Source organism: Zootoca vivipara, chromosome 2, assembly GCF_963506605.1.
Source record: "Zootoca vivipara chromosome 2, rZooViv1.1, whole genome shotgun sequence".
Classification (NCBI taxonomy): Eukaryota; Metazoa; Chordata; class Lepidosauria; order Squamata; family Lacertidae; genus Zootoca; species Zootoca vivipara.
Genome location: NC_083277.1, coordinates 13,945,421 through 13,958,174, shown reverse-complemented (window position 1 = coordinate 13,958,174; position 12,754 = coordinate 13,945,421). Strand labels below are relative to the sequence as shown.

At 47.5% G+C, this 12,754-nt stretch overlaps 1 protein-coding gene across 1 annotated transcript; it reads right to left on the bottom strand.

Annotated features, from left to right (window-relative positions):
- Positions 1-2,000: 2,000 nt before the first annotated feature.
- On the bottom strand, positions 2,001-12,314 carry LOC118080105 (uncharacterized). Its single transcript, XM_060270998.1, has 3 exons — positions 9,862-12,314; positions 9,401-9,482; positions 2,001-3,722 (listed from the first exon to the last, which is right to left on the bottom strand). Exons 1-3 carry the CDS (start codon positions 10,893-10,895, stop codon positions 2,217-2,219), a joined length of 2,622 nt encoding a protein of 873 aa, XP_060126981.1. The 5' UTR covers positions 10,896-12,314; the 3' UTR covers positions 2,001-2,216.
- Positions 12,315-12,754: the final 440 nt, after the last annotated feature.

The following is a 12,754-nucleotide window of genomic DNA, read 5'->3' as shown; positions in this document are numbered from 1 at the left end:
ATTATTATTATTATTATTAGGGGGGGTCTGCAATTTTTTCCTAACATTGTGTACTATTTTTTTACTAGCCTGCTGGCTCACACATAATTTCTGTGCTGCATGAAAAGAGAGAGGGGGCAACCTCAATAAAATATGTTCCATTTGATCTCTTGGGTGCCATTCTCTGCCATCATATTTAGCCCTAGTAAGTTAGAGAGGTTAAAGTGTCGGACTTAATACAGGAAGACCTGTGTTCAGTTCCTTATTACAAAACTTACTGGAGGACTTTAGGGCACTCCATTTTAGCTTCATCCATATCGTAGGACTGTTTTGAGAATACATGTAGGGTATCTTCCCCATGGAGGCTCTCCTGGTGCCCATTCTGATTTCATTCCTGGGGCAGTTATATGACAAGGAGCATTCCTCTTGCATGTCTCTCGCTTGGCTTGTGGGGCGTTTATACATCTCTCCATTTAACCTTTGCTCATAATCAGTGTTCCGGTCACTTTTCTCCTAACCACAAGAAAATATGCTTCTTATAAAAAGTGGGCTCTTTTTGCACAAGGGTGGCAGAACCCTTTAATTGCTTTAATTAATGACACCAACCTAATAAAGTTCCAATATGCACTCAGATCCCTCCTGCAAAATACAGAGCAGTTCACAAACACTCGACTTGGCCAGAAGGTGGCAGCAAAGAGTTGTTTTTAACTGAAGGATAAGGAAGTGTCAAGTGTGTTTCCTTGGGGTCCATAGCAAAGGTCAAGCTGGAAGGGAAGTGATCAGGTTTCTCCATGCCATTTTTTCTTTTGCTTAAAAAGAAACGTGTGTGTGTGTGTGTGTGTGTGTGTGTGTGTGTGTGTGTGTGTGAAGGGGTGTGCAATTAGGGTTGGGGCTTTCGTGCAGGGAAGTAGCATTTACCATACCTGCCAAGTTTCTGCCTGAAAAATAAGGGATCGGGCCGGAAGTAGCAAACCGGAAGTAGTGCTGCCGCCATTTTGGAACTGGGCGGAGCATGCACAGAAGTAACTTTTGATGCTGCTCTGCCCAGTTCCAAAATGGCTGCCGCACCAGAATAAACCGGGGAAAAACAAACAAAAATCCGTTCTTTCGGCTGGGAACAGCCGGAAAAATGGGGGTTACCCGGGGAATACGGGAGACTTGGCAGCTACGAGCATTTACCCTTTCCTCCATGCCCCACCTCTCACTTGCCCCTGCAACCCAACCATATCAACGGACAAGAATCATAGAATCATAGAGTTGGAAGAGACCACAAGGGCCATCCAGTCCAACCCCCTGCCAAGCAGGAAACACCATCAAAGCATTCTAGACATATGCCTGTCAAGCCTCTGCTTAAAGACCTCCAAAGAAGGAGACTCCACCACACTTCTTGGCAGCAAATTCCACTGTCGAACAGCTCTTACTGTCAGGAAGTTCTTCCTAATGTTTAGGTGGAATCTTCTTTCTTGTAGCTTGAATCCATTGCTCTGTGTCCGCTTCTCTGGAGCAGCAGCAAACAACCTTTCTCCCTCCTCTATATTACATCCTTTAATATCTTTGAACATGACTATCATATCACCCCTTAACCTTCTCTTCTCCAGGCTAAACATACCCAGCTCCCTAAGCCGTTCTTCATAAGGCATTGTTTCCAGGCCTTTGACCATTTTGGTTGCCCTCCTCTGGACACGTTCCAGCTTGTCAGTATCCTTCTTGAACTGTGGTGCCCAGAACTGGACACAGTACTCCAGGTGAGGTCTGACCAGAGCAGAATACAGTGGTGCTATTACTTCCCTTGATCTAGATGCTATACTCCTATTGATGCAGCCCAGAATTGCATTGGCTTTTTTAGCTGCTGCATCACACTGCTGACTCATGTCAGGTTTGTGGTCTACCAGGACTCCTAGATCCTTTTCACATGTACTGCTCTCAAGTACATGTGAAAAAGATCTAGGAGTCCTGGTAGACCACAAACTTGACAAGAAAATTTTTTATCTGTATGTTCCCGCCCCTCCAAGGCTAACAGGGTGATTAACGGCTGAGGACAGTGTGTTCTCTAAAAGGCGTCTCAGGTCCATAGATCATTTATTTTTGGTATCACTCTTGCACAATTCATTTGGTGGACCAGCCCCCGGCTTCCTGATCCAGAAACAACGTCCTGCTCCTGAAAAGCATCCATCTCAGTCCCAGTCCAAGGACTGACCTTGGATGGATCCATCATGTTCCCCAGTCCTCCAGATGAGTCACCTTTCTGGACCATCGTCTGCCTGTCTGCTGTCTGAAGACTCCTCTAGAACACCAGGCGACTCACCATCTTCTTCTTCTTCTTCTTCTTCTTCTTCACTTGATCCATTGGATGTTGGCTCCATTTCTTTCCCGGCCTCCTCACTGTGTCCATGGATCAACACTTCCTCTGTTGCTGTTCCGCTGGGTAAGCTCTGCCACCCAGCAAGTTCTCCTTCTTTTCCATCCCTCTCACCAGGCCGTTTCCTTTTCCCACTGGTCGATAATGCTTTTGACTTAAGGGAACAATCCCTTCCTGGCACCCTGGAACTTTTCTCACGGGAAAAAGTCCTCCCCCCCGCAAACGACGATGTTGTTTCTTCCTCCCATTTCCAAGTACTAGAGGCAAATTCTTCTAATGCGATCACATTGGACGGCCCTCCTCTCTTAGATCTCTTCCCATTGGACAGTGCTTTGAAAGTTCTCCTTGCCTGATTGGACGGGCCCTCCTCTGCGCCTCTCCTCGCTTCCAATTTCCTCATCCAAAGCGATGGTCCTTCTTTCCCGTGTTTCGCAGAGGTCGGGCCTATTACCCTGCTGGACGCCCCGGAATCCGCCAGCGCCAGAACCACTTCTCTTCGGCAATGTTGATCTCCGACAACGTTGAAAACAGAGATCCAGCTGTCTCCGTACCCGGAAACCATCTTGAAGTTCTTCCCATCGCAGTCAATGAAGATGGTGGCATTGGCCCGGTGCCGTGGAGTCAAAGCATTAAACTCCTGCAAGGCTCGCTTGAGGCAGGCCCGAAGGTCCACCGTACACCCTTTCAGGCCTTCTGTCTCCTTCCACACTTTCAGCAAGTTCTCAGAGGTGAGGGGCACCGCGCGGCTGTTCAACCTGTCTACGTAGATGTCCATGCAAGTAACTCGAACCCGGTACTGAGGTTGTCTATCGGAGAAGAGGATGTGGATGCGGGACTTCCTTTTCCCAGAAACGAAATCCAAGCAGGAACCGTCACATTCAATGGTCAACTCAGCATTGCTCTTCACTGAAAGTGGCTCCTTCTCAATCTCTGTTATGGCTAGATCAAGGCAGGCACGCAGGTCCTTTGTGACGTCGCCCCACTTAAGGAGCTCCTGCCTCACCTTCTCCAAATTCTCAGAGGTCAGTGGAGCTGGGCAGAGGGACAGCCGGTCCAGGTACACCTCCAGGCTGGAGACCTCAATGTTATAGCGGGTTTTCTTCTTTGACCAAGAGATGACTATCTTGTTCTCACCTCCACCGGAGACAAACTCCATCCTTTTCCTCCCTCTCACCTGGACAGTCAAGGTGGCATTGTCCTGGAGGCAGCGCGGCTCACGGGGGAACTCGAGCAGGGCGTGGTCTAAGCAAGCTGTCAGCATGGTGTCAGATCCCCGGTTGGCTATCTCCAAGCTCTCCTTCGCTGAGAGTAAGTTGCTGACACTCAGTGGCGCTGGAGGGCTGGGCTTGGGGATGCAGGCACCCATACGAAGAAAGGCCAGGTCCTACGGATGCAACGCCAAACATGTCTTCTCGTGCAGTGGCATCAATGGTCCTCCAAGACCTGGAGAAGAAAGCAGGCATCTCAGAACGGAAGCCGTCACTGTACGGAAGTGCAAACCGGTGCCCGTTTGATCATGGAGATCATGATGCGCCTGGTTCCTCCAGCCAATGTGTTGCCCTCCAGATGTTGAGGGCCACAACTCGCATCAGCCCCAGCCAACACGGCCAGCCGTCAGGAATTATGGCAAGCCATGGCAAGGCTGGGGGAGAGGCCTAGCATGGGTAAACGCTTAGGAAAGCCGAGACGTTTCCTAAGAGAGTGCAAAGGTCAGCGTTGTGCAACTGTCTGGACAATCCCTTTCCATCTCCCCAGTGGACACCTCCTCTCCCCAGGCCACAGCCCTCACCAATCCTGCTTCCCTGCATCCTTGAGTGCCTTTGCCTGGCTTGAATGTGCCCTTGAACTGTGATCCTGCCTCTTGCGAGCCCAGATGGAGAGAGGAGTGTTTATGAGGCGCATCTCTGGCCCTGCCCACTTTTGCCTCTGTCCCCCACCCACCATGGACAAGAGAATGTGGCCATTCTGTCTCCCCACCCCTTTAAGGCTTGATCAGTGATTGCATGAGGGTGAGGTCAGACAAAGAAGATGGTCAGACCGGCTGCTGAATGAGAAGTAAAGGTAAAGGTAAAGGGACCCCTGACCATTAGGTCCAGTCGTGACCGACTCTGCGGTTGCAAGCTCATCTCACATTATTGGCCGAGGGAGCCGGCCTATAGCTTCCAGGTCATGTGGCCAGCATGACAAAGCCGCTTCTGGCAAACCATTATTATTATTTTTTGGCACAAGACACAGAAACGCAAGAGAAATAAAGCAAAGGGGTGCATTCCAGGATGTTTTCATACACAACTAGTGATGGATGTGCTGGCTTGTCCCATGCCTAGAAAGCACGTGTCTGAGCAGTTCTCCACTTAACACACACTTTCTAAGCACAGGTCTGAGTGGTTTCCTTCTTCCCCAGAGGAAATCTGGTATTTAGTACTAAATCAGAGCAGGTGTGCACTTTATCTTTCATAATACGATGCCAAAATTTCAAATGCACCTTCTCAGTTATGGATCTTCTCAGTTTTGCACCCTTTCAGCTCAGCTCCCTGTGTGTGGAACCGTCCACACTGCCCTAAATCTGGTGCTATTCAGAGCAAATGCAAATCCGGAGAAAAGGTGAACTCTGTTTGCACCAACTGAGCACTAAAGTGCGGTTTGATATTCAGAACGAAGCAGGTGAAGCTTGCCCTTGCATAGTGATGACTCTTAGAACCTGTGAATGAATGTAACATTGACCTCTATGCAGTCGTAAAGGATCCCTGGATTGTTAAGTCCAGTCAAAGGGGACTATGGGGTGTAGCACTTATCTCTGCTTTTAGGCCGAGGGAGCCGGCATTTGTGCACAGAAAGCTTTCTGGGTCATGTGGCTAGCATGACTAAACTGCTTCTGGCACAACAGAACACCGTGACAGAAACCAGAGCGCACGGAAACGCTGTTTACCTTCCCTCCGCAGCGATACCTATTTATCTACTTGCACTGGTGTGCTTTTGAACTGCTAGGTTAGCAGGAGCTGGGACAGGCAACGGGAGCTCTCCCTGTGAAGCAGATTCGAACCGCTGACCTTCCGATTGGCAAGCCGAAGAGCCTCAGTGGTTTAGACCACAGTGCCACCTGCATCCCTCTATGCCAGGCATCTCCAAACTTCAGCCCTCCAAATGTTTTGGCCTACAATTCCCATCATCCCTGACCACTGGTCCTGTTAGCTAGGGATCATGGGAGTTGTAGGCCAAAACATCTGGAGGGCCGCAGTTTGGGGATGCCTGCTCTATGCAGTACACGGGCTTGTAAAAATGAATAACAATGGGTTGTTTCCATTGTCTTATTCAGAGTAGATTCATTGGAGTTAATAGACATGACTCAATTAAGTCCATTAATTTATTTGCATCTACTCTGAACAGGACTTACTTGAATAAAGTTCTATGCTGACAACTCTCAGGTGCAAGGTTGCACATTCTCTCCTCCATGTCTCAACCTAGACGTCCTCTGACCTGTCCATGAAGTGGCTTAGAACCTCGGTGTAGCCCATGCAAGTATGCAATGGAAGAGCAAGCAGCTCGAATTTATCAAGCCAAATGTGCATATGAAAAGATGCTAATCATAGAATCATAGAGTTGGAAGAGACCACAAGGACCATCCAGTCCAACCCCCTGCCAAGCAGGAAACACCATCAAAACATTCTTGACATATGCCTGTCAAGCCTCTGCTTAAAGACCTCCAAAGAAGGAGACTCCACCACACTCCTTGGTAGCAAATTCCACTGCCGAACAGCTCTTACTGTCAGGAAGTTCTTCCTAATGTTTAGGTGGAATCTTCTTTCTTGTAGCTTGAATCCATTGCTCCGTGTCCGCTTCTCTGGAGCAGCAGAAAACAACCTTTCTCCCTCCTCTATATGACATGCTTTTATATATTTGAACATGGCTATCATATCACCCCTTAACCTTCTCTTCTCCAGGCTAAACATACCCAGCTCCCTAAGCCATTCCTCATAAGGCATCGTTTCCAGGCCTTTGACCATTTTGGCTGCCTTCTTCTGGACACGTTCCAGCTTGTCAGTATCCTTCTTGAACTGTGGTGCCCAGAACTGGACAATGAAAGGATGCTTGAGGGTTAATTATTTCTGTCAAATTATATCAATTGTGAACCTTTAGGAACAAGGACTGAAATGGAAAGGACGACAACAAGGGGGTATTGGGCCAGAACTAAAGTCACAGGCACAGCTGAGGGTAGCTCAGGGCTGAACATGAGATTGTGGGGAGAACGCCACAGTCAGTAACTCGGGGGAATGAACTTACTTTTGTGTCTGGGTTCCTACTAGCATCCATGGGAGTTGGGAAGAGGACAGGAGAGAATGTGGCTTGATTCTCATTGGTCTTTGCAGCTGTGATGTCACAGACCCATCCTTCGGAGTTCTATTCCATCCATGTGTTCTATAGAAGGAAGCACCAATCGCTAGCACACGGGTCCAGAATCAGAAAGGCCAGGCTGAGAAACAGAAATGATGCAAGCAAGCAAACGTCCAGCTTCTGCAACAAACTGCAAAATTTTAACAGGTCGTCCTATTAGAATAATTATACAAGAGGCAATGAGGCTGAGGGTACGTTCTATCACATGTGGTGGATTTGTAAAAGGCCAAAAGGGTATTGGAATTTTTTTTATAATGAATTGGAAAAAAATGTTTTAAAGTACTTTTCCCAAAAAACAAACAAACCCAGAGTCCTTTTTGTTGGGGATCATTCAGTCAGATGGAAATTCCCAGGTGTCCAAAAAGGCTATTTATCTATGCCACTACCGCAGCCCATGTTTTGTTAGCCCAAAAATGGAAAATGAGTGAGGTCCCAACCAAAGAAGAATGGCAACTTAAGCTGACGTAGTCTGCAGACTTAACATATAGAATAAGAGAAATAGAGGAACATACATTTAAAGAAGATTGGCAAATGTTTATTGAATATATGGGTGAAAATTACGTACACTTGAAAACATTGGCAGCATTAAGATAAATTCAACAGTGTAAATAAGTTTTGATGGATGCAATAATGGAATGCTGAATGGTTTAGTTCATGTAAAATATGCAGTGATTTATAATATGCAAAATGAACCATGGAAAAAGAAGGGAAGTTGTTGAAATGAATATTCTAAAATGTAAAACAGAAAAATTATAACCTGCCCCCCCCAAAAAAAGAATAATTATACAAGAAGGCTCCAGGGATACAGATCCCCCAGCCTGCAAAGCAGCACTGGTCCCAAATTGGAACTTGGGGCAGTTTTCCCCACTTGCCCCACACCTGGCATCAAATGCTCTATCAGGTGTGGGCAAGGAGATGGACATGGTTGGTACAGCTGCACAGCAGAATTTCACATCAGGAAGCCAGTTGCCGCAGATGATCCTTGAAGAAAGCAGCTTTGGCTTGGGGCCTGGAAAGTGCCGAGTGGGTCGGTGGGCATTTGGGAAGCCTGGTGCAAAAGTGCTTTGCAAGCCCAACACTCAGCACTTACTAAGCTTTCCGCTGAGCCATCGGAAACCACCTGCAATGCGGTTCCCATGTACCTGTCTGCCGGGTGCTCAGGAAGTAGTGCACAAGGGACTTTGGCAGGTCGGTGGAATAACCCATTCAAGGGGCCTTATTCTTGATCGGATATCCTGCTGGCAATTTGTGTATTAAAACACACAGCAGCACTGCACTTAAGGGCACAGATTTGAAATTGACACAGGCTAGTTTTGCCCTAAGGCGACCCCTTCTTATTGAATATATGCTGTGTGCATAGCAAGGAGGTGACAGGGAGGTGATCAGGGAAGATGGAGGTTGGAGGCCCTAAATCTGGACCATGCCACTTCTTCACCTTCCTGGAAAGCAGCAATGCTGTTGCTCTGCCCACCCACCCCAAACCCCAAGTAGGATTTTGAAACACCATAGACATTTTAAAATAGTTTTTATTAATATAAAGTACAAACAAACAAGAAAAAAGAAACATTAAAAGTTACAAAACATAGGAGGAGTACTGGGATGATATTTTTCAAATAAACAGAGAAAAGACAGTGTAGAAAAATGGAAACAGCAAGACATGTCATGAAAGCCAACTTTCACAATTTGTTGGGGGGGGGATTTATTTCTTCACCTTACATGGAACCTAAAATGACTACAAAATTATCATTTCCTAAAATGAGTAATCAAACAAAAATAAAATTGAAAGGAATCCTGAAAAGGTTTGCACAGAACCATGAAGAGGGGTGGGTGGCAAAAAGCCTGAGAGAGAGAGAGAGAGAGAGAGAGAGAGAGAGAGCGCATTTTAAAAGGAAACGAGAACATCGTGGCTGATCTTATGAAAATGCAGTCTTTTAACGATCCTGTGACCAAATAAATCTAATTCAAAACCTGACCTCAGATAGACAACTGCTGCCTATGGAAGTTCTACTTTTGACAGACAATTTGCTTTTATTGGGAAGGCTACTAATTTTCCCTTTGGTCATACAGTCGTCATAATAATACTTAGGATTCATTTGTATTAAAATAATATAAAGGTAAAGGGACCCCTGAATGTTAGGTCCAGTCGCGGACGACTTTGGGGTTGCGGCGCTCATCTTGCTTTATTGGCCGAGGGAGCCGGCGTACAGCTTCCAGGTCATGTGACCAGCATGACAAAGCTGCTTCTGGAGAACCAGAGCAGCACACGGAAACGCCGTTTACCTTCCTGCTGGAGCGGTACCTGTTTATCTACTTGCACTTTGACATGCTTTCGAACTGCTAGGTTGGCAGGAGCAGGGACTGAGCAATGGGAGCTCACCCCGTCGCAGGGATTCGAACCGCCGACCTTCTGATCGGCAAGCTCTGTGGTTTAGACCACAGAGACCAACTAAGTTTGTTCTGGGTATGTTTGGTCTTAGTTGGTCTCTAAGGTGCCACTGCTACTTGAAATCAACAGGCTTGGTACTTGATAGCCTAAATAACAGATACATTTCTGCAATGCATATTTCCCCCTATATTTATATTTCCCTAAAATAATTCATATTTGTATGTTATGTTTACTCACGTTTGCACACTTTACTGCACTTCACCACCCCAAAGTCTCCCCAACAGCACCTGCAGCTTTGTTGGCTTGTGCCATGGCCCAGCGCTGTTCTGTTCCAAACCATCAGGGAGCCCAGAGTTCAAGGGAAGCTGGCTGTCAAGATGAAGTCAAAGTTCCAGAGATCAGGATCCAATGGCCAGAGATAGGGGCATCCACAACATAAGGTCCAGTTTCAGAGAAGTCAGATCTGAATCAGAGGTCTCGGAGGCAGGAGCGTCGTCAAGGTCAAGCAGCACATGAGATCTTAGGCAACAGTACCAGGGCAGAAGGTCAGCAACATCAGCGAGTGGAAGGTCAAAATCAGGTGGGGGTCATGATCCTAAGAAAATGGCAGGAAATGGGGAGCTGTCCGAGCAACTCCCAGGCCAAAACTTTGTAGGACTTGCTGAAAGCAGATAGACCTGTGAGGTTCAGCTGACAATGTTTAGGTACGTAGGTGGTGGTGCCCATGAACAACAAAGCTTAGTGCGACAATCTTATTGAACGCAAGTGATAGTTGTGCTGGTAGCGTGGGTAGGGCTGGTAGCGTTGGAGATGATGCCCTCGTGCCTGCCTGCTTTGAGCCCCTTTCCTGTGCCTTGGAGTTTGACGGCTGCATCTGTAGGATACTTCCCCACCGACACAGGAGACATCGATGGAATTCTCTCCGGTCCCAGAGATTAGCTCCATCTCCCCTCCTTCCACTTCAATCACCATGCGGGCATTCTTCTTCACATGCTCCGGTTCCTGGCAGAACCTGTCCAAGGCAATATTAAGGCTCTTCCGGACATCGGGAGGCGTCCCTTCTAGGGATCTCACCGTTCTACGGATCCTTTCCAAATTCTTGGCATTCAGGTGTTCCTTGTGCAGTGGTAGACGTTCCCGGTACATTTTCCAGGTCTTCGGTTCAACCTCATAACGAGGTTCCCCCTTGTCAAAGCACACCGATATCTCACATTGCCCTGTCCCAGAGATGAATTCCAGCTGAACTTTGCGTTTCCTAATGATCAACCGGGCATTTTCCTGCACTAATAAGGGTTCCTTGGGGAACTCCTTCAGGGCCAGCTTGAGACATCTTCTCAAATCTTCTCCCATCTCCCATTTCTCCAAACTTTCCTTCACTCCCTGGAGACTTGCCACATTCAGTGGCTGGGGCCTGCAACATAATCTTGACAAAAAAACATCCCCCGAGAGCTCAGAGGCATTGTAACTGAGATCTCCGCCAGCGTCGTCAATGCAGATGAGACATTTCTGATTCCCACAGGAGAATTTCAACTCGACCCCATCACTCTTGATCAACACAGTGGCATTCTCCTTCACACATCTAGGCTCCTGCTTGAAATTCCTCAGCGCCACGTCCAAGCATGCGACCAGATTCTTTGTGTCTGGCTCATAACCCTGCAACTGTTTCTGCACAGATCTCAGAGACTCCATGCTCAGTGGGTGAGTTACTCCGTGGATCTGATAGCAGAGATATTTAAACGAGAGTTTTTGTCCCAGAAATTTCACCACCGTAGGCCAATCCATCTCTTCCAAGAAAAGGAGCCTACTTTCCTTTTAAGAATGCCCTCAAATTATTACCAGTCAGTCGCCTGTTGAGGGTATCTTTGATGAATCTCTGGCCTGATTCAAGAGGACTGCTGATCGCCAGCTCAGCTGAAGCAGGTATGAACTGCCAGAAGACGTGGCATAGGAACATGACTCTTGTTTTGCATGTTACTTTGGTGAGCTGTATTTAGCTTTCACACAGGTGTTAACAATAGAAAGCAAATGGAATGGAACTTAAATTTCAGTGCGCGGGAACTTCCCCCAAAACAAACAAGACCAGGATATGACGGAAGTCTGCCCTGTTTGAGTCTACATTCAGTTCCTTCACTGCTGTTTACAAAGTACACTGGTACTTCAGTTTACAAACTTCATCCATTCCAGAAGTCCACTCTTAAACCAAAACCATTCTTAAACCAAGGCACGCTTTCTCTAATGAGGCCTCCTGCCGCCGGTGCCCTTCTACCGTTTTGCTTCCTGTCTTAGACCGAGGTAAAGTTCGCAAACCGGGACATTACTTCCTGTTTTGCGGAGTTCGTAAACTGAATTCAGTGGTACCTCCGGTTATTAACTTAATTCGTTCCAGAGGTCCGTTCTTAAGCCAAAACTGCTCGTAACATGAGGCACGCTTTCGCCAATGGCACCTCCCGCTGCTGCCATGCTGCCGGTGCGAGACTTCTGCTCGCATCCCAGGGCAACTGGGAGCATCTACTTCCGGGTTAGCGGAGCTCGTAACCCGAAGTGTTTGCAAGGACGGGACATAACACAAGGTTGCACTGTAGTTTGTAAACAGGGCTGTTCTTAAACCGAGGTACCACTGTACGTAAACCATGAGAAGGGCCAGCCAGAATCCCACCTGCCTGCCCTCTTGTCAGACCAGGAAGAAGTGAATAAGCAGCTACATTTTGTATGACAAAAATACCAGTTGTTCCTCGGATGAAATTTGAACTGGTCCTTTGAAATTGGGTGAAACGAGAGACAAATGTCAGTAGTAAGAGCTCAAGCTGATGAGGCCCTGCTGGGGTCATTCCAGCACCAATGGGTGGTCCCTTCATTTGTGGGTGCAGCACCCACCCTCTGGAATACTCTCAGATAATTCATGAGACGGAGACAGTAGAAATTTCCAAACATATCTTTAAAACTTACATGTTTACCCAGGTTTTGCTAGATTCTGGCTCCTAATTTTTTTAAATTTTCTGTTCTGTACACTTCTCAGTTTTATTTGATGTATAGTTTACTTTTGTTTTTAGGAATTGTTATTGAAATATTGTTGTTTTGTTTATTTGGAAATGTTTGGAAACCAGTTCATTAATAAAAAAAAAGCTGTGGTACAAAAATACTATAAATGAAAACACAGGTAAATTCTGCAAGAATTTAAAAGCAGGTGTACGCAATTGTGGGCTTACTGAAATAAATGTTTCCACGCAATAATCCTATATAATAATGTCCATGTTGTCCCTGCGTCCAGATGTCCCGTGTGTCCCTGGGGTACTGCGCATGTCCCCCAGAGACACAGGGATTGGACGGAGGGACAACCAGGGACACAGGGATTGGACCCGTGCTCTCGGGACACAGGGAACAGCCAACCGCCGCTCCGAAGCCCAGTCTCATGCTGGAGGTGCGCGGTGAGGCGGCGGGGGAGAGAAGCGCTCCCCCCCCCGGCAGCCTTGCCGCACACCTCCGGCATGGGACGGCGCTTCCTCGGGGAACCCGAGGAAGCCGAAGCGGCAGCGGGCACGGAGGGAGGCCCGCTTTGGCTTGGCAGCGGCGGGAAGAAGGGGAGGAATTCCTCCCCTTTTTCCCGCCGCCGCCAAGCCAGTCCCGGAGCCGAATTGCGGCGC